General features: G+C 37.0%; 2 protein-coding genes across 21 annotated transcripts in view; one reads left to right on the top strand and one right to left on the bottom strand.

The window, feature by feature from the left end:
* Nexn (nexilin F-actin binding protein) overlaps nt 1-2,989 on the top strand; it is a 30,436-nt gene extending 27,447 nt beyond the window's left edge. For 3 of the 4 annotated variants that reach the window (XM_059266462.1, XM_059266460.1, XM_059266461.1), the window contains 3 exons: nt 1,605-1,790; nt 2,021-2,378; nt 2,464-2,989. In XM_059266462.1, coding sequence (XP_059122445.1) covers nt 1,605-1,790; nt 2,021-2,378; nt 2,464-2,477 — 558 coding nt within the window. In that variant the 3' untranslated portion in view covers nt 2,478-2,989. Of the gene's footprint in view, nt 1-1,604; nt 1,791-2,020 lie in introns of all 4 variants that reach the window. The other variant, XM_059266463.1, reaches the window with a different exon arrangement.
* Nucleotides 2,990-3,885: 896 nt separating this feature from the next.
* The window catches only part of Fubp1 (far upstream element binding protein 1), a 29,442-nt gene continuing 11,643 nt past the window's right edge, over nt 3,886-21,684 (bottom strand). For 8 of the 17 annotated variants that reach the window (XM_059266443.1, XM_059266440.1, XM_059266444.1 and 5 more), the window contains 10 exons: nt 21,166-21,307; nt 20,473-20,633; nt 17,231-17,382; nt 16,852-16,931; nt 15,678-15,815; nt 13,867-13,941; nt 8,938-9,083; nt 6,342-6,388; nt 5,328-5,464; nt 3,886-4,106 (listed from right to left, as the gene is read on the bottom strand). In XM_059266443.1, the coding sequence (XP_059122426.1) occupies nt 5,434-5,464; nt 6,342-6,388; nt 8,938-9,083; nt 13,867-13,941; nt 15,678-15,815; nt 16,852-16,931; nt 17,231-17,382; nt 20,473-20,633; nt 21,166-21,307 (972 nt within the window). In that variant the 3' untranslated portion in view covers nt 3,886-4,106; nt 5,328-5,433. The other 9 variants (XM_059266445.1, XM_059266446.1, XM_059266451.1 and 6 more) reach the window with 5 other exon arrangements.

Below are 21,684 nucleotides of genomic sequence, written 5' to 3'. Positions count from 1 at the left end.
GTAGGTTCCTTTCCCAGAACACCAGCCTACCTCCCCAAAGGTTCTAGGAAAGATAAACTGATGTTTAACTGTTTGACATTCTGTTAAGTCAATGACAATTCTTCTGACTAGTCAAACCGCATTTCCTAAATGCAGTTTTGAGGAAGCAATGAACTTGCACAAAGTTTTGTGCTAAATTGTAGAAAGGAAATATATCCTATTAGGATTCGGTTAAAACAGTAGTTAATATACTGGCTTAAGTATTTTCACATATTTGGCAAGATCTGTGATAATGAAAGCAAACCACTATCAAAGCACTAGATCTTATGTGGCTCAGGCTGGCCTTGACTGTTCTCATTTCCACTATGGGCCCTGTGCATATTAGGTAGGTGCGTTACCAGCCCCAGGACACAATCACAGTTATCACTGGTAACTAGTCAACATCTGAGGTTAAATAAGCAGCCCAAAAATAATGTACCTGTAGGCTATCAAGTTATCTCATGTTCTGGGATTTCCCTAAATATAACTAAAGTGTGACCTGGGAAACCAAGAAACTTCCAAACTGATGAAAGCATGTACATGCCCACGAGCTAAGATTTTCTTATAGAATTAATCTATAGCTCATTTCCCAATTTCCCTTTAGTTGGATATTTTACAACTACCACCCCCTCCCACAATTCCCCACAGTACTATGGTAACAGTTAATTTTTTTCAGAGACCAATGAAGGCTTTAATTTATGGCTGTGGATGTAGCTCAGCTGGCAGTATGTGTAGTATTCAGGAAGCCCTGGCCTCAGCCCTTGGCATAACATAAACTGGAGGTCTCACATGCTGAAATGGCTTGGAGGTAAAATGAACCTACTGCTCTTTCACAGGACTGGGTCTCTCTTTTCAGGGCACCCACAGAACAGCTCACTATCATCTGTAACTGTAACTCCAGTTCCAGAGAATGACACCCTTTTCTGGCCTCCACAGGCACTGCATACACATACAGTACTGCAGGCAAACAGTCCCACACACAAACTGTTTAAAAAGTTAACAAAACCAAAAAGGTAACCTTTGGAACCAGTCTGTTTGATACCATCTCATCAAACATTACACTACACCCACACCTTTTGATAGGTAGTCCTGCCCTTTTTTTTCTTTTCCTGGCTTCCAAAGTTCACCTCTAAATAGATGACTCACCTTAGTCACACTTCCCACATATGCCAGATGCTTCTCCATTTCCTTGACATATAATTTACATAAATTCAGTTCTAAAATCCCCAGATATTTTGGTATGTAGTAGGGTGAATACTTAAGAACCTGTATTTTAAAGTTGCCACTGTATATGATACTCTGTGAAGAGGTGTGTGTACATAAAAATGCAAAATAACATTTTTTCTATTAGCACTATTACATGAAGTACTGAGTGAGCTGGGCACAACAGGCCAGGAGTCCAGTAAGATGCTGGCCTTTGAAGTGGAACTAAAGTATTATAAATTGTTTTACAACTACTAACCCACTTTCCCTAAATACCTAAACAGCTACAGTATCACACAAAGCAAATTAAATGTTAACTATTTTGTCCCTAAACATTAACGAATTAAGTTCTCGGCAAGCAACTTTTATTTTTTATTTTTAAGGAAGATGATGTTGATGTAAAGCCTGCAAAAAAAAGTGAATCTCCCTTTACTCATAAAGTGAACATGAAAGCCAGATTTGAACAAATGGCTAAGGCAAGAAAAGAAGAAGAACAACGGAGAATAGAAGAACAGAAGCTACTACGAATGCAGTTTGAACAGAAAGAAATTGATGCAGCACTGCAGAAGGTATGCATCTACATTAACAGAGAGGGTGTTCTAAACCCATTTGCAAGCAATTAAGTTGTCTTCATTGCTTTCAAGCCATTGGAATGGTTTAGAAAGTAGTATAATCAATGAAACCCAGGGCACCATGCATGCTAGCTAAATGCTCTAGCAATGAGCAGTATCCTAAGCTTTATCGTCACACTTCTATTACTAAAAATAATGACTTGATAAATGCACTTATTTTAATATAGAAAAGAGAAGATGAGGAAGAAGAAGAAGGTAGCATCATTAATGGCTCCACTACTGAAGATGAAGAGCAAACGAGATCAGGAGCTCCATGGTTCAAAAAGCCTCTAAGAAATACCTCAGTTGTAGACAGTGAGCCAGTTAGATTCACTGTTAAAGTAACAGGAGAACCCAAACCAGAAATCACATGGTGGTTTGAAGGAGAAATGCTGCAGGACGGAGAAGATTATCAGTACATTGAAAGAGGCGAAACTTACTGCCTCTATTTACCAGAAACTTTCCCAGAAGATGGAGGAGAATATATGTGTAAAGCAGTCAACAATAAAGGCTCTGCAGCAAGTACCTGCATTCTTACCATTGAAAGTAAGAATTAATTGGCTTTTGACCCTTTCTTTTGTTAAGGAAATAAATAGCAAAGAAAAATATCATTCTTCTTCTTTTTTTTTAGTGGATGACTACTAGGCTTCCTTCTCTTCTTGGAACTCACTCTCTCAACTCTCTTGCTACATCTCTGTGGAGGGGCCATGAGGAGACCAGAGGTGCCACTCTGTTGACTTAATACCCTTCCCCAAATCTTCAAAATAGGAGCTCATCCAAAGACTGCCTTTTCTAATGCACACCAGGTTACCATGTTGTGCCCAGTCAAAATGTAGTTGCCAGGGAAGGAAAATGTACTTATTCTGTGAGAACCTAAAACAAAAGCTTTGTATTTTCCATATTTATAGCAATTATGCTTGAAGTATACATTGTATGCATGAAAGAATTTAAGAGTTTTTACATCGAAAATTAGCCAGAGAGGACAATGAAATTGGAACTGATCAGTCTTCCTCTGTAGCATGTAATTGTTGTGGATTCCAAGTCTTTATGAAGCAGATATACTTACAAAAGGAGTATCATTCTTTTCATGACAAAGGTGGAGCATTGAAAAGAAAAAAACCGGCGGTGGTGGCGCACGCCTTTAATCCCAGCACTCGGGAGGCAGAGCCAGGCGGATCTCTGAGTTCGAGGCCGGCCTGGGCTACCAAGTGAGTTCCAGGAAAAGGCGCAAAGCTACACAGAGAAACTTTGTCTCGAGAGAGAAAAAAAAACAAAAAACAAAACAAAAAAAAAACCCAAGTGGGATATTTTTTAGAAACTAAATTTGATAGAAACCAAAGCTTACAGTGTTCTAAGATGACAGTTATTTAACATATTCGTTTCAAATGTGTAATGACCACACTTAAGTTTATGCTGTGACCCGCCTGAACAAATTATACTTTAATGAGAAAATACTAGTATTCCATGCAGGAACAAATGTTTTTAACATCACTGGAGGTTTCAAGACCTAGGAGGATTCGATTCAGAAAAAAAGTAATTCATTTTAAAATTCTTGCTTTAAAAATAAGTCTGCAAATGTCTGGAGTGACAGTGCATGCCTTTAATCCCAAAACTTGGGAGACAAAGGTAGGTGGATCTCTAGGAGTTCAAGGTCAGCCTGATCTACATAGTGAGGTCCAGGATAGCCAGGACTACATAGTGAAACTGTCTCAAAACAACAAAGTCTGTAAATAATTATAACTATAAACGTTCTATTATTTGGTTGTTTTATATTTATATTAAATTTCCTGGAAAACAATTTTATTTTACATTGTGAAACCATAATAAAGTTACCTGTGCATTAAAAGGTCTTTTTCTTTCTCTGAAAAGCTGTAAAAGAGTTATCTGCTCTTTTAAGTTTAAAGAACTTATCATTACTTAACTCTTTTTAATTAAAGGCAAGCCAACCACCAGTACTTTTCTCACAATGAATCTTTAATGACAGGAATAAAGGAGAAAATTTTTAACTCAGCAATCACATCAAAGACACAAAAAGACAAAAGCAGTCTCAGAGTAGTCATCACTGTACATTTATTTTTTTAAATTAAGGAAACCATAAAGAATACAAAATTACAATATCACGTGCCCTTTTACATACAATGTCATTAAAGCAAAACTCTAAACCAGTTTGTAAAGTATTCAATTTACCTCAAGTCCAAGCTGCATCTCCCTAAGACACTGTTCCCATCACAGTAGCCATTTTAAGCCAATCTTCTTTTAACACACGGGTAGTTTCTGTAGAGAACACTTTTCTCAGGACGAAAATGCATCGAGCATGCATAAGAAAATATATATATATTTGCAAATACATTAAAGAGTTTCTTTAGGGTATCACTGAAGAAAATAAAACCCTGGGATTTGCTTCTTTAAAGTACCGATTAAAAATTCCTCAACTAAAATCGACTGACTAATCAAAAAAAAAAAAAAAAAAAAAAAAGTAGGGTTAATTTTGGTCAAATTATTTCTAAGTATTATGAGAATGCATTTTAAGCCAGGCAGAATTTGAAGAAATAAAAATGAGACATCTCCAGTGATCAGTTAATTCTACATCAATATTCTAGATGACATATAACTATTTTCAGGAAGAACTGGTTGTATTGGCAAAGCATTCAAGTGAATGAAAACTTCCCTCTGAGAGCACTCAACTACTCCTATCTAAACCCACTTTAATGAATTAACTACCAGATATTTGTTTAAGAATACACTTTACAACTAGTATCAAATCACTAGTTTAATATTAAAAGGATTCTCATTACTAAAAAACAAGTACACACATTTCTGAAACATCAAAGAAAGCAAAGAATTCTAAGTTACCACTACACTAACATGTATGTCATTAAAAAAACCTGTAAACTTGTTTAAGTATTAAATGAGTTTAATTTCAATCTAAACCATTCAATTTTTCTACCACCCTTAAAATCTGCTGGATTCAATCAACTGGCTCACCTGTTTTGCTTTCCAGTTACTTCAAGGTTAAGATTGGTGCTTTTAAAAATGTTAAAGTACCAGTGAAGGTTCATGGTAATGAATTAAAATTTCTCACAAGATAGAAACAATCCCCAGTATCTATAATCATTCATCCAGATTTCCAAACTACAACTAACCAAAACTTCACAGGCTCTAAAGAAATCTGCTTTCAAAATACTGACCCAATCTCTCTCTCTCTCTCTCTCTCTCTCTCTCTCTCTCTCTCTCTCTCTCTCTCTCTCTCTCTCTCACACACACACACACACACACACACACACACACACACACACACACACCAGACACACATACACACACACAGTGTGCGTGTGTGCAATAACTATATAAATTTAAACTTAACAGTTCATGGAACATTTAAGTGAATAGCACTTTAAAATGAAAAGTGATCAAAGAGCAGGTACATTACACCCTATACCATATTATGTATGGGAACACATTTCATACTTCTCAATTATGATTTGCCAATTTTACCTTCTACATTGAGCCCTTCTATGGTCCATGCTCATCGGCTCACCAATGGCATACACTCAAAGGATTCCTCTTTATGGGTAACTATCTCAGGACCTGATTTTATGAGCTATGATTTGGTGCTTGCAGCATCTTCAGCACTGTGTGTGAAAATGAAGGCAGTATTTTTGAATATTTTTCTTTGTTGTAAAGATAAGCAGGAGTTTTTAATAGGATCAGCACATTTTAGAAACTGAATAAAAACAAAACTGATATAGTGCTGCTTTAAGACAGTCATCTTAAGTCAAAATATGTACTAGTTAAACATCATTCCTAAGAACACAAACATTTTAAACTAGCAAAAAGTAAATGCAGCGTCAGTTATATTAAAATATAGTAAATCAGAAACTGGTTATGCAGACTATGAAAGGTTATTTGTTACACAGTTAACATTTCACTGATGCACATGCCTTTTTTGAACTTACTGCCAGTATTCCTTATTCTTCCTTATCAGCAAATATAAGACATGAAAACAGAACTGTCTAGGAAACTAACCCACAATTTTCTTACTGAATTACTATACTTTAAAGCAGTAATAATAAAGGGGAAAAATAAAACAAAAACCCCATAGGTTTGGATGACAAAGAAAATGTCCTGTCAGTTACACAAACAGGCTGTGAAGGCTGTTGAAATTTCTGACCAAATGATTTTCTAAGTCTTAACTATTTATCTGTTCTTACTGCAACACTTCTATAACTTGGGGGAGGGGGGCACAAAAAGATTTGGATGTTTTTCAGTTATAGCAGCAATCTACTCATTTTATTTTAATGAAAAAATTAAAATAAAAACCATTACCCAAAATTATAAACAGCTGCTTGAACAACTTAACAGACTTTCCACTAGAATGGTAGCATAAATAACAAAATACATTTGGGGAAGCAGTAGCAGATTGCTTTTGAGTACACAACCACAAAAACCTCACAGGGACAACATTAATGTACTGATATATTTATATATATGTCCTTAGGTTGTGCTTACCTGTTGCTTTTTGCAGCAGAACCTAAGGTGGAAGGTCTGGGAAGGCACTGTGAAGTATAAATAATTGCACTGTTTGCAATTAATAAAGATTTTTAAACTTTTAACGAATCAAAATCAACAGCCTCCAATTTGTGAATTATGATATTGAATCCAACTATTTCCTTCAGTTTAATACTAAATGCACCACTTTCCTAGGTCATCTATGCAACAACATCATGCAAAATACTGAAATTGTTCATGTCAATACCCTACACTTAAGATAATAGATAACTCCTTAACTATTAAACTTCAGACTAGACTATGTATCCATATCTAAATAAGGGCAAGGGAAGTCACTCTAAGTTACATAAAACAATCAAACATTTCAAAACATCCACAATGAGCTGTACTGTTTTCTGTCCTACTATCTCAAAGTTTTTGTCTTCATACTTCTTCCTTTAAAGTATATGCAAAACGGTGCTCCCCACAGATGACAGAACTGACATATTTATAAAAAGGTGTTAAGTGCAACATTGCTTATAATTTGCAATCTGAAAAACACTTCTGTCTTACACATTTCAAGTTTTTCATATCACTATAAAAGATGCATATTTCACACTGAAAATCAGCATTTTAGGAGCACCGATAGATAATACTATTCAACTTTGTTAATGATCAATTTTCTTTAGCTATTAGCTAAAGCGTATCAAAAATACTTACCCATTAAGCTCACTTAAAAAAAAAAATACAGAACTACGTATTATTCTGTTAAAAGGCAGTTATGTTTTCCCATGATATCAGCACTGTATTCCAACATAATATTCACACAAAATATAGCAATTGCATTATGTGGAACATCGACAAAAAGATACTGTTGCAGTTCATCAATTTGTCATTCTGATGTACTTACAGTGCAATGCTCCTTGAAGGAACACAATCAAGGATGATACACAGCACAGTCCTCCTCACCCCTACAGAGCTAGTTCTATACTGGCTGGATCAAACCTGCACTTCAACAGACAATGGCAAGACAGACTGTATTTGCATGTAGTCTAATATATTAATATGCAAAGAGCCAACAAATATGCAAAGTAAAACAATGGTTTTCAACAAAATATCAGAACTTCAGCATGAATGTTAGAGTAATAAAATGATTCAAGTACATAAAAAATTATTTTGATTCAATGACTGGACTTGTGCAATTACAAGACAAAGCTTATCTATACTGCGAAAAGAAAAAAGCTTGAACGTTTTCATACCCCAAATGTTTCAATGGCAGATGCAATGTAGCTATACTTTTGCATACTATTTACTTTTCTATCCTAAATTTAGAAAGAAACACACTATTATATACATTGAAAGAGTTGCTTTACATGAAAAAACAAAAAGCTTCTTAGAAACTACTCAAATCACTGTCTGAAAACTGTTCAAAATTAGTTATGCTGAAACAGTCTTGGAAATAAGTGAAGAACAGAAAGGTTAACTGTTGTAGCAGCAGTACAGGTCTGAAACAGTGCTCATATATAAAAGGAAATTTCACTGTTAATGCAATGGAAGTATACTAAAGATCATTGTATACACATGCAGTTTTTAATCAAACAGAAGGGAAAAAAAATGAAGATACCAGCATTACTTGTGCTGAAATAGCCAAATACAACAGAAAAGATCCTCCAATCTACCACTATACTGCAAGGGGGAAAACATGCCAGTGTTTAAAAACTCAGTAATTCATGGGGAAAGCTTATATATTTGTGTATATGTATCTTAATTTATCACTGCTAAGAAATTATGAATCCTTTACCCACATATCCAACTTACCGACACAGGAGGTTTCATATCATTTATTGTAAAGCACAAAACAGGCATTTTAAAAGTGAAAGTATACATTGAAAAAGTACATTTATATCACAAAGCATTGACCACATAATAGTTGCAAATACATTTGCTGGAATGTGTACATCTACACTAAAGACTAAAAACAAACCAATTTTCATTTCTACACAGAAATATTAACCTCCTATCAGTAGTGATAGATATTTTGTACATTTTCAAAATAAAAAAAAAAAAAAGAGGGGAAAACACTACTTTAAACCAAAACCAAAATTAAGATCTTCATCAAGTCGTCTGCATCCATATATTTAACAAAGGTTTTTTTCCCCCACACAATGAAGCAAATACTGTATTGTCCACTTCTTATTATTGGCCCTGTGCAGAAGAGATACATAAGAGATACACAAAAAGTTAAAGAAAATCCTTTAAATGGAGCTAATTCAGGAGTGAATCCTTTAAGAAAGAAAAACTGGTTAATATAAATGATGGTGGCTTCTTGCATGATTTGCAAATCCCTGGGGGAAGAAAATTTATTTTTAAAATCAAAGGCATTGTAAGAATAGCACTCAGATGCCAGCAAAGTATTATTACAAAACCAAATCCCCAAACACACAATATCGTAAGTTATACTTTACCAAGTAAAAAGTAAAACATTCCCAAACAAACATGCAGAAAACATGGTTGGAGTGAAAAAAACCAAAAAACAAAACAAAAACAACAACAACAACAACAACAAAACCAAAAAAAACAAAAAAACAAAAACCAATTAGCAAGTGTATTATTATACCTGAGGTGCTGGAGGATGCTGCGGCATTCCTTGTGGACTTGTCTGGGCATAGTATGCTGCTTGTTGTCTATAGTATTCAGCCCAGGCTGCACTATAATCTGGCTGACCACCTGGTGGGGCCCCAGTAGGAGCAGGAACTGCTTGACCTTCAGGAAAACAGAGGAACTTTATTGCTCAACTATAATTCAAAATCTCATTGAATCTCTTGTCTAGTAAATACCTTGCTTCTTGTAATATTCCTCCCAAGCCTTTGAGTAATATTGTGTCTGCCCTTGTTGACCTAAAAAAAACCCCCTGAATTTTAATACAAATTTCCACCCACTGTCTGTACAGCTTGTAACGGCAGGCATAGAGGTTCTTGTTTATCTTAAGTCGGGGTTTCACCTATGCAGCACAGGCTGGCTCAGAACTTGTAATCCTCTTGCCAACTTCCCAAGTGCCGGGATTACATGTATGTATCACTGCCCCTTCAGTTACTGTTTATCTTAAGTATGCCTTAAAGAGAGAGGGAGGGAGGATGAGAAAAAAGTGCAGCACACAAAGAAAAAAAATGCTATTTTTCATCTTGATCACAAATTTCAGTCTTTTAGTCCACCACCCTATCAATAAAGACAAAACAATCCAAACTCACACAGCTTTAAACAAAGGTGAAGATTCAGACATACTCTTTGACAAGGAAGGAGAACAAACTGTTCTTTTGTTCAATTGGTCTGTGTAGCCTTGGCTGTCCTGCCTCTGCCTTTCCAGTGCTGGGACTAAAGGAGCGTGCCACCAACATGGGGGTTTTGTTCTTTTTTTTTTTTTGGTTTTGTTCTTGTTTGTTTGAAACTGAGACAGGGTCTCACTATCCAGCCTGTCTGGCCTCATCTTCAGAGATGTACTTGCCTCTGCCTCCTGGCTTTTATCCATTTTGGTCATCAGTTATACTACTGGTCTAAACTACAATAGAGAAATACTGATATTTATAAATATTTAATATTTTATAAAGATATTTATAGAACATACACATATGCCGCAACACAAAAGATCTATTATGTTCAGATCAAAGTACAGTTTTGCTAAAAATATGGCAGCTGACATAGAGAACAAGATCAATGAAACATGTAAAACTCAGCTTCCAAGCGTAGTTGTTTCTGAGAAGAGTGACCTTTTTGAATTATCAAATGACAAATATAATCATCAAACACAGGAATACTGGATAGATTCTGTAAACAAAAACAAGCTAACTGCAGAAGACAGTTTCTTGATAGGGACATTACAACAGTTAAGTACAGAGGGTATTATTCAATATGTTTAAAACAAACTTAGTTTTTAATGGCTCAGGCATAAAATATAAATGAAATACACTTGGCTGAAAACACTGGCCAAACCTGTGACTGGTGTACAATTTCCCCATTTTCTGAAATGGCCAAAGCAAAAACTAAAGAAAGAACTCGTACTGTATGTATGTGGCTACATGAACACGGAGCTCTGTGAGAAGACAAAGGGACTGACTCCTTTTGCATTTCATAGCTTCAGAAAGCAGTCTCACACTGTAAAACTGCTAACAGAATGAAGCCTAGTTATGTGAAAAAAAACTGAGATCTATGACTCAAACTTAAAATGGTGTGGGTGCTTGTTTGGGCAAAGTAAAAAACATTTCCAGTATTACAAAACTTCTTATTTTCACTTTTCATAAATAACTTCTCAGAGTTTAACATTTGGACCTTATAAGGAGATATAATTCAAAAGCATACAATATCCTTTATAAACTGTCCATGTGAGAGCAAACATGGTAATGCACAATGACATAAGATACTGATGGATGGACATGTAAAGCACTCTTCAGGCTCCAGGTCTCACCTTGCCCCCTGCCTTTTGTAGCCCTCCATCCCCCCATGTCCCACCCTTTAGTCTCTCTACCTATCTGGTCTATGTCTTTTACATGTAGCTCGATAAAACAGCATAAGAGCCATCCTTATTAAACAGATCACCAATGCTCAATATCTAGTGACAGATCTGCATTTGTTCTACAGCTACGTCCTCTGGGCTTCAAGTTATTAGATGCCTTCAGAGTCCATCATCAGTCCTTAACAGTGTAAGGGTTTTTTAAAAAATTAGTTTTGTATATGGTTTGTGTGTGTTTGGGCACATAAGCCACACATGTGTGTGTAGATGTCAGAAATTTTAAGTATATGCCCTCCTCAGGATTAGGTCAGTCTTTTGCACAAGTGTTTTTACCCACTGAGCCATCTCAATGTCCTACAAGGGCTCTTAAAAACATTACCCAAAATGGCTTTACCTACTCTCTCCTCTAAACAAATAGCAATTACTTTAATTCTTTACTAAACACACAAGTTTTTCTTCTACCTGCAACCTCTACCACTCCATAGTCTGCTCGTCCTCATGACTTAAAACACCTTTTCCTTCAACCTAGAATATCATCTATAAGAATCTTTGGAGTTGCCAGGCAGTGGTGGTGCACACCTTTAATCCCAGCACTTAGAAGCCAGAGGCAGGCGGATCTCTATGTGTTTAAGGCCAGCCTGGTCTGCAAAGTACAAGGCAAGTTCCCAGACTTACACAGAGAAACCCTGGAGGGAGAGGAGTTGTGATAGAAGAAGTTTTCAAAGTGTTATTCTCAGGAAATTCAGATGTTTTAGTAGAGATTTGCTACTGAGATGATGACAAATTTATAGTTTATTAATAGTGTTCTTTTTTGCTTTGAAGAGTAAACGGTGGAACCAGGGTTCCAAATCTATGTGAATAAATTGGGCATGTTGGCACAGGCTGTAATATCAGCCCTAGGAAAGTGGAGTGGAGAAAGGAGTAGCAGAGTCCAAAATCATCTCTGCTACATAATAGCTTCAATCGCATCCACAGCCTGAGTTTTGTGAGCTTTTATCACAAAAAAAAAACCCCAACAGCTCTGCTTGCCTATTAGTTTGTGAAGAAGGTACTTGGGAACAAGGACTACACTCAAGGAACCAGGATATCTTGTCAGGCTACTTGGGAAAGAAAAATGGCTTTGGAGATAAAAATTCACACACCTACACTAGCAACTGAACCCAGAGCCCATGTATGCTAGCCAAGCACGCTAACTAAACTAGACCATGAGCCTTCAAGATTCTTTTCTCCCCAATTTTCTTCTCCCTTCTTCCATTTCAAACACACAAAGACTGAACTTAAAGCTGGTCAGCAAGCTCCTTGGGAACAGACTTCCAACTGAGGCTACCAGGACATGCAACTTGCCATGTTTGGTTTTAAGATGTAGTGGGGATTTGAACCCAGGTCCTTAAGCACTCTTATTACTCATCTACTCCTCAGCCCCTAAACTGAACTTTTTGCTTTAAGGTCTTTTATCTGTGATTATCCTAAAAAGATATTGAGGACAACACATTCAAAAGAGATTATAGTAAACATTTGTAAAAAGAACTTTTACAGGGAAAATTAGTTTGCCTATCATACAATTAAAAATATTATTTAATATGTAACTAAATTACCTAAGATAGTGTCTTTCAAGAATTATGTGACAGAAAATTGCTGTCTGTTTTGTTCATAACATTAAGGTTCCCCCTGAATTATTACAGAACAGTACAAATGAAGAAAACAGGCCCCCACAGTCATTTACTAGAAAAGTTACTTTGTGTCTGTGTGTGTGTGTGACACACACACACACACACACACACACACACACACACACACACACTCTCTCTCTCTCACAGAATTGTATGTGGGAACTACTACAAAGTAAAACACTAAATTCAAAGTGAGTTAAAATGTCTATGTTCAATAAAAGCTACAATTAACATTTTAAGCATACAGAATGAGAAATACCTAAACAAAACTTATGTCATGTTAAACAAACAACAGGACATAACTGAGCAGACGCCAAACTCATTCCACCCCAACTATCTACGTCAGTTAGCAGGCCTGGGTTTTACCAAATCAGTACATAGATACATCTGGCACATTACACATGGTGAAAATACAAATTGGAGTTAATGTACTTTGTTCTCATCATGCTAAATTCCTTATTCAAATAAAAAAGTAGTTATTTCAGTAGAGTTAGGGTGGCTATCTGCCTTGACCACTGGTTATCACAGAATGATTAATACATTTCAATTCATTCTCTAAAGTATCACAGTTGAAATAACAAATTATGTAATTAATCATGCCAATCACACAAACATTCTTTTAAGGTTAAAAGTTTCTAGTGCAAAGGTTTAACTGTCATAACCTGAAATTAGTGAGGTTAAAAAAAAGTAAGCTAGCACATCTGCTAGTCTCAGGAGTATGATGACACATCACTTCTCTAAACAGCTGTTCAAGTAGAAAACCTCTTGAATCTGAAAGCAGCTTTGTGGAAAGCTGTTATGTCCAACTAGAAGCACTTAAACACAGTCACTTCGGCTGTGTGGGGTATACATTCAGTAGTTGTCAAATGCAAGTTTCTTCTTAAAGGCCATCATTTTTCCTTTTCAATGCAGGCATGCAAATGTTTAGTATTAAAGCAATGCACTTCTTGTCACTGTGGGCTAATTTCCTGCTCATTGTAGAGTAAAACCAATGATACCACATATAACTGTTTTGCTTGGGCTTCTAAAATGTAACCTTATTCCATTTAGACCACTACATAAAAGTATAGTAATAACTAAAGCCAGATATTATTTCCTAGTAAGGAAATTTCCAGTTTTAATTACTAACTTGCTGACAAATGCATTTCCTTGCCATATAAGCACTACTGTAAGAATTTCCTAGAATGCCCTTAATATGCTAGAAGTCCAATGATTTTAGAATGTCACCTTTCTTGTTTCATATTAACTTTAACATTATAAAAATATAAAGTATTAAAAACAGAAGAAATGTTTTTTTAACCAAAATCTAGCCTTCTAATGTATATTTACTAAATTCTTCAATTTAATTAATGATATTAAATATACAGCATACCCATTTTCTTGTAGTACTCTTCCCAAGCCTTTGTATAATCAACCTGTCCAGCTGGAGCTGGATTCTGCTGATCGCCTTGTTAAGAAAACAAAACAAAACAAAAAATAAAAACAAAACAAGATTTAAGTTTTTGAAGGCAATTTTTGTTCTGCACCACAAACATGGGAACTGGCACTGCCTACTACGGAGCTGTATACTAGAGTGCACTAGTATGGGGACACACGACAGTAGGTACAGAAGGGGTGCACAGAGAAATTAGTGACATGGGCTGTTAAGAAAGAAATACAGGACATGAGGTTTCTGGCTACTGTTATATATGAAGAGTTAAAAAGCTGAGAATAGTTTTTGAAGCATTATAATAGAATTTGAATGTTTAAAAAAAAAGCAGTCATGTGATTTTTAGTAGGTATGTGTGGTCCTGTATGTTTATAAAAACTTTTCTAGATTGTGCTTATTTGGAGGTGTCTGGTGCTCTCAAAGGTCAGAAGGGGGCACTGGATCCCCTGGAATTAGTTACAGTGTGGGTGCTGGGAATCGAACCTGGGTCTTCTGCAGGAACAAGTACTATTAACTGCCAGCCCCAAAACATACTTTCTAGCTCTATTTTGGAAAGGGTTATGATCAGTGACACTTAAATATAGCAATCAGTATACTCAGTCTGGTTTCTAAATTCTATCCTTGAAAAAAACGAATGAATCATTGATTGGAGCTCAGAAGACAAAGTATCTTACTGTTTTAGGTACTAAGGAAGCACCTGATGAATGTCAGAAGACACCAGAGCCACCTTGAAGATAATCCCAACCACCCAAATCTAGGACAATATAATAAAAGCAGTTAAAAAAAAAAAAAAGGAAAGCTATTTCTTGCAGTAAAATAGCAACTAATATACAATGAAAGCAACCATCAAAACAGTTATAGTAATGGTAGTTTACTAAGGCAGGGCTTATTAATACAGGCTAAGGCAGAGGGAGAAGTCTGATGAACACATTAGTAACATAATTCAGTAAAATGTACCAAAAATACTAGTTAATTCATACAATAAGCGGGGGTATCACAGGACAAAAAAACCCCAACAAAACAAACAAACAAACAAAAAACATGGCAGGTAGCAGTATGACCAAGTGATCAGGGTAAATTAAGTCCAAGGGACCTAAGATGATAGCTACCTAACTGAGTTATACTCTTATTAGAGACATAAAAGACTGAAAAACTGCTCCAGCTTGAAGAGACTTAACAGACTTAATAAATGTTGTCCGTTACTAGGTACATCTTGATAAAAACTTTGGGACAACTGGTGACTATAAGCAGGGGCTGTGTACAGCAGTGCTGTGTCAATGCTGAGTACCTGACTTCAAAGACCACGATGGTTAGTTATGATTTTTGGAATGAGTACACAGTATGTATGAGGATATGACTTCATGTCTCCAAGTACAGTTTTCAGTATTTCTTTTTCATAATTAATAACAGACCTATCAGGGTAATGGAATAAATAGGGGACAAACAGTGACTGTTTTGGTATTTTGGGCACCATTTCTCTAATTTTTATTAACCATTGCTCCGATTTTTTTTAAAATTTATTACTATTTCAAAGTGACTTAGTATGCTTACCCACAGTCACAAGTGAATCTTCAAAATCTTAGGTCTAGGGATCTAACTTAGTGATATAGTGTTAGCATAGCCTGCACAAGGCCCTGGGTTCAATTCCCAGGACTGAAAGTAAAAGAAAGAAAATTTTGGTATGACACACTAATATACTTCATACATAAATCTAAACACAAGCTTTAAAATAGAAAAATAAAATTTTTAATTACCGTAGTTACCTTGTCCGTTAGTCTGGGTTGTAGTTGGTGCACCCGTGGGAGCTGCAGGCGGGGGCTGTGCCTGCTGTTGGTAATAGTGAGCATAATAAGCAGCCCAAGCAGCTGAGTTTGGATCTGTTCCTGCCTTAGCTAGAATTTAAAAAAAAAAAAGAAAAATTTCAAGGTTTATATGTAAACTCTAAAATCAATCTTTTTCTAAGGATCCCTGACAGACTGAAAAATTAACAACAGCAAAATGGAAACTTTCAAATTTTTCTAAAATTATCATTCTTAACACTTGGCTTTTAGTTCACAAACTTGAGCCTCAGGTAATTTCCCAGATTACCAAACTAGTGAATGGTGGAACCGGGATACAAAGGAATGATCTTCTGGCTTCAAATCCAATGGTATGTCTCAGTCCAATCCTATATCTTTGCGCCCCACCCCACCCCCAAAATAAGTTCAGCTGCAAAGAGCAATACTTCCACAGGCAAAGTTCAAGAAACAAAGATTCTATATTTCACAAAAGTCACAATTACCGCTGGAACATGTGTGGCCTCTGCTGTCAATGTCTTTCATGATATGGACCGCCTAGCTTACCCTTTCGTGTGCGGGGGAGCATGTTTGCTCATGTGCACACATGGGCATGGAGGCCAGAGATTGACTTTGGATGTTCTCTTAAATTGTTCATCTTTTAAAATTATTTTACTTCTAATTATGTGTTATGTATGTGTCTACACAATGTACAGGTTCGTGAAGAGTCTAGAAGAAGGTGTTGAATCTCTTGGAAAAGGAGTTCTAAGTAGTTGTGAGCTGCCTGATCTGAGTGCTGGGAATTGAACTTTCATTCTGAAACAGCTGCAAGTGCTTTTAACAGCTAAGCCACCTGTCTGGCACCCTTCCTAATTTTTTGAGACAGGATTCTCCCTGAACCTAGAGCTCACTGCTGGGATTAAAGACGTGGGCCACTTCCACCCGGCCTGGGCTATACTTCTAAGAGAAGGTGAGAGTCACCCTGAGCTACAGGCTAAGACCTTGTCTCAAAAAATGCAGAGATAGAAACATTTTTCTTAATAGATTGTCATAGATGATACATATAAATGCAGAATCAATAGGTAATTCAAGACTGTAACAGTGAAGTAGTAGGCGACCAGTACAGACAACGTATTAACAAGTTATCGTCTACCTGGGTCAGGAGGAGCTGGCTGCTGCCAATGTGGATATGCATTTCCCCATCCCTGGGGAGCATATGGGGCTGGAGGACCACTGGGGGAAAAAAAAACAAACACAAATACCACTTACCAAAAGCCAGAATCTTAAAAAACAAACAAACAAACAAACAAACTCAAAAAACCTTTTACTTATGCGTGGTTTTTGCCTGTGTATGTATTGCATGTATGTGCAAAAACCATATGCATGCCTAGTGTTGGAGTCAGATACCCTGGAACCAGAGTTATGGATAGTCGTGAACCACTGTGAGGTGCTGGGAACTAAATCCCATCTCTCCAGCCCCCAAACCTAGGATCTTTAGGGAAAACACTGAACCAACCAAATTTAGTACTTACTGTGGAGCTGGGCCAGGCGGTCCTGGATTGTAAGGTGCAGGGTTGTATGGTCCCATTGGAGTTCCAGGCCCTGGAGGCCCAGGAGGCCCATGAGGACCTGGAACCCCATGGGGTCCATGGGGTACAGGTGGCCCTAACGGATTTACTGGACCCTGCAAAAAGAAAAAACCAAACAGTAACAAAAAAGACACTCAAAACATACAAAATACACTCAGTGTAATAACTGAGCAACTCAAAGGCCAACCTACTTTTTCATTTCTACTCTTTTTTTTAAAAAGATTTATTTATTATATATACAGTGTATTGTCTGCATGGATCCCTGCAGGCCAGAAGAGGGCACTAGATCTCATTACAGATGGTTGTGAGCCACCATGTGGTTGCTGGGAATTGAACTCAGGACCTCTGGAAGAACAGCCAGTGTTCTTAACCGCTGAGCCATCTCTCCAGCCCTCATTTCTACTCTTAAGTAACAAGTTTAAATTTACCTTCCTCTCCTGTATGTTGCAAAAAATAAAATCAGATTATGACATGTAAAATTCATTAAGACGAGCACTAGCAAATTCCCTTTAGTTTTACTCATTTTCAAACAATGCTATTTCTCATTTTTGTTTTTGTTTTAGTAAGACTGCCTAGTTCTTTTACTTTTCTAGTGTCAGACAACCTTTCTGACAATTCGTTTCTCCAATTGTACGCTGTCTAGGGAACACAACATGTAACTCTCAACCTAGTCTCCTGAGCAAACTGTTCTGTCATAGGAATCCTATTTAAACCAGTAATTTAAATTACTGTCCCCAGTTGCGCCCACTGTAACATTCTAAACAGCATGCAAATTTCCTTTACAGTTGATAAAACACATCAGGGCTATTTAGTGCCTGTCCTGGATCTCTGTAGACCAGGCTGGCCTCGAACTCACAGAGATCCACCTGGCTCTGCCTCCTAAGTGCTGGGATTAAAAGGTGTGTGTCACCGCTGCCCGGCAGGGTTATTTTATATAACATTTCCACAACACTTTTTTACCACTTTTTCCTTTATTTGGAGATAGGGTCTTACTACCTCGCTTTTGCTAACCTTGAACTATGTAGACCAGGCTATACTCAAGAGATTGGTTTGCCTCTGCCTTCCAAGTGCTGGGATTACATGTGCTAGTATACCTGGCTTCATTTCTTTTCTGATAGGCCACCCTGCGAAACCTACAAGAACCATTAGATATAAATGTCCTAAAACAATTGTTTTTTTTTTTTTTAAAGTTAACACTGTGACAAAATGCTTACAATTTTTAAAAATTATTTTAAGGGCTGGAGAGATGGCTCAGCGGTTAAGTGCATTGGCTGCTCTTTCAAGAGGTTTTGAGTTCAATTCCCAGTAACCAACTGGTGGTTCACAACCATCTATAATGAGATCTGGTGCCCCTTTTTGGAATGTAGGCATACCTGCAGGCAGAACACTGTAATACCTAATAAATCTTACAGGCTTTCTGAGAACTCAGTTTGGGTCTTCTAGAAGAGAAGTGCTTTTAATTGCTGTGACATCTCTATAGCCACACAAAATGCTTCTCCGATAAGTATTTTTGTATATGAACATGCACATGCCACACTGTGAATGTGTAGGCAACTTTTGGTAGCTGGTCCTCTCCTGCCACCATGAGGATTCCAAGAACCACTCGAGTTCTGGTGGCGAATCAGTTCTTTATACATTAAGTCAACTCAGCAGCCTGACAAAATACCTAAACTATATTTGGTGATCAATTTTCTCACTACTGACGTTTCCCATCATTTATTTCAATCATTTATGCTTGCTTAGTTAAGCACCAAACCAAACTGTTAGAGTAACATATACTGTTTCTCAATGATCCAACAGAAACCCTGATCGAGGTATATTAGGCTAAGAAAATGATCAGGTGGGCATAGCGGTGTGTGCCTCTAATTCCACCACTGAGAGGAAAAGACAGGCAGACCTCTGAATTCAAGGTCAGCCTAGTCTACACTGTCTCAAAAACACAATACGAAAATGAAAAACCAAAATGTGCTTGACACACTTTGGTGTCAACTTTTGACATTACTTAACTTACAAACATCTTCAGTTTATGAACAATCATAATTATAAAACTTGACATTTTTCAAACTTCCTTTGTGCCCACTCATAGCATCCAAGGAGAATCTTCCTAAGAATATCTGATCATTATCAGTAATTTTAAGATACAAAAGTTATCTTCCTTGATAACTTCCTAACTTTGATATTCAATCTGTATGCCTAACCTCCCCCTAGGCACCCCCCTTTGTGTCCTATTTAACTCATCAAACCCAATCCTGCTGCCACTATATGCATCCACAGGATTATTAACTTAAAAAGCCCTCACATTTAAAAATTTTGCATTGTTCATTGTAAAGCCATAGTGGTCAAGTCTCTATTTGATGTACCACCAGAAAACTTTCCAAGTTTGATCATGTACCAAAATCACTTGGAATATCTTTGCTTCTTTGTTTTATTGGAGATGGGTTTCTCTGTGTAGCCCTGGCTGGCCTTGAACTCAGAGATCCACCTGTTTCTTCAAGTTCTGGGATTAAAGGCGTGTGCCACCACAGCCAGGCACAATGGGCTCTATCCTACCCTCACTTCATCTCTGTGTAAGGCGCCTGTCTACAGAGTATGCTGTCTCCATGTGACTTGTTAGTGTGGGTGCTAGGGCACACGTGCTTGCAGAAGTCAGGATCATCACTGACCCCAGTGTCGTTCACTGACTGGCCTCGGTGAACACAAAGCTCATTAATTTTGCTGGGCTAGGTGGCCAAGGAGCTCCAGAAGAACCATCAAACTAGCCTATATTTCTCATCTGTGATGATAGGCAGTCAGCCCCAAAACCAGAATTATTAATTACTTCAGTAGAATGGGAGATAAACATCTTAACTCACTATACTGACTGAGCAGGGATGGGTAGTTTAGACCTTGGAAATACTGAATTCCTGTAACTAGTTAGGTTCTCCAACTACTGTCAACTCGAACACTAGCTCTGATCCAGGGACACTCACTAGGCACACTCAAATGGGAGGTAGCTCTTCACAGACTTGTAATTGCATGCTTAATCAAGTTACTCATATTTCTGGACATCTTTCCTATGTTGATACATGCACATGTGCTACACCTCAAAACTTGTAATTTCAGATTAGAAATTATACATTTTCCCACAGTACAGGTGAATTAAGAACCAGGAACTACGTTAAATGAGAACTTTGAAGTATACTCACCCCAATCTTCTCTTCTATGAGTTGCCGAGCATAGTCTATTTGCTGTGGAGTGCCACGAATTGTAAATAACTTCATATTAGGATCTGCATTAGGTGGGGGATTTCTCTGAAGCTCTATTCTTGCACCAGACTGCTGGCTTATGCTTTTTATGGTTTCACCTCCTAAAATCAAAAGATACTAAGTTTTCCACAAAGAATGTAAGAAATACATTTTTAAAAAGCACCTATTTAATTTGGCCATTAAATAAAGTTTGGTAGCGTTCCATTGGACAATACTTGTTAGGATTTTCTGCTTATTCTGTTCTTCCATCTACAACTCATACCAAACACATTAAAGTCTATTTAAATATATAAACACACCCTAACATGGGTTAGAACAGAAAATTTTTCAATAAGCAGCTTGGGTAAGTAACAAAAAAAAAATTAACCTAAATACAAAAGGAAAAAAAAAGCCATTTCAATTAGGATCAAGTTATATTTCTCTGATAATTAACTGTTCTGGTTCCCTTTCCCTAGAAGCCAATGAAACACAAATTCCATTTTTAACATAAAGACTGTTCTTGTTTTAATTGCCAAGTAAGATCCCTTTCCTACTAAAAAACTTCCAAAAATAAAAATAAAGCGACACTATTTGTTTATAACAAAGTGTCAAGAAAAATCAGTTATATTAAACAATGAATTTAAAATACATTACCTTTTCCAATTATCAATCCAGTTTTCCCAGTTGGCACAATGAAATTAAATTCCTGTAGTCCACCAGGTGGTCCCATATTCCAGTTGCCTTGACCTCTACCTCGTCCTCGACCACCAGGTCCAGGTCCACCAGGATTACCAGCCTAAGGAAGGAAAAACAAAAAACAAGCAAATAAAATGAACAAAGAAACTCTTTGATAAAATTATTAGGTTTGTTTCCCAACTTTCATACTTCTCAGCAACCAAGTTAAGAGATAAATTAGCTGACAAAAATATCCAATTAAGCAGTAATTTTCATTTACTTATTTGCTCGTTTGTTTATTCATTCATTCATTCATTCATTTTTCTGAGACAGGGTTTCTCTGTGTGTAGTACAGGCTATGTCTTCACAGAATTGTGACATGTATTTAAGAAGGCCCTCCATGTGTCATTACACCCTGTGGGGCTACATCCCAACTGTGGTCTTTGTGAACACTCTTCATCTGCCGCTGCCCCTGCTGTTCCCTGTGAGTCCGCGCCT

This window comes from Peromyscus eremicus, chromosome 6 (genome assembly GCF_949786415.1).
Source record: "Peromyscus eremicus chromosome 6, PerEre_H2_v1, whole genome shotgun sequence".
Taxonomy (NCBI): domain Eukaryota; kingdom Metazoa; phylum Chordata; class Mammalia; order Rodentia; family Cricetidae; genus Peromyscus; species Peromyscus eremicus.
The sequence above is the reverse complement of the archived record's forward strand: the minus strand, read 5'-3'. Positions and strand labels throughout refer to the sequence as shown.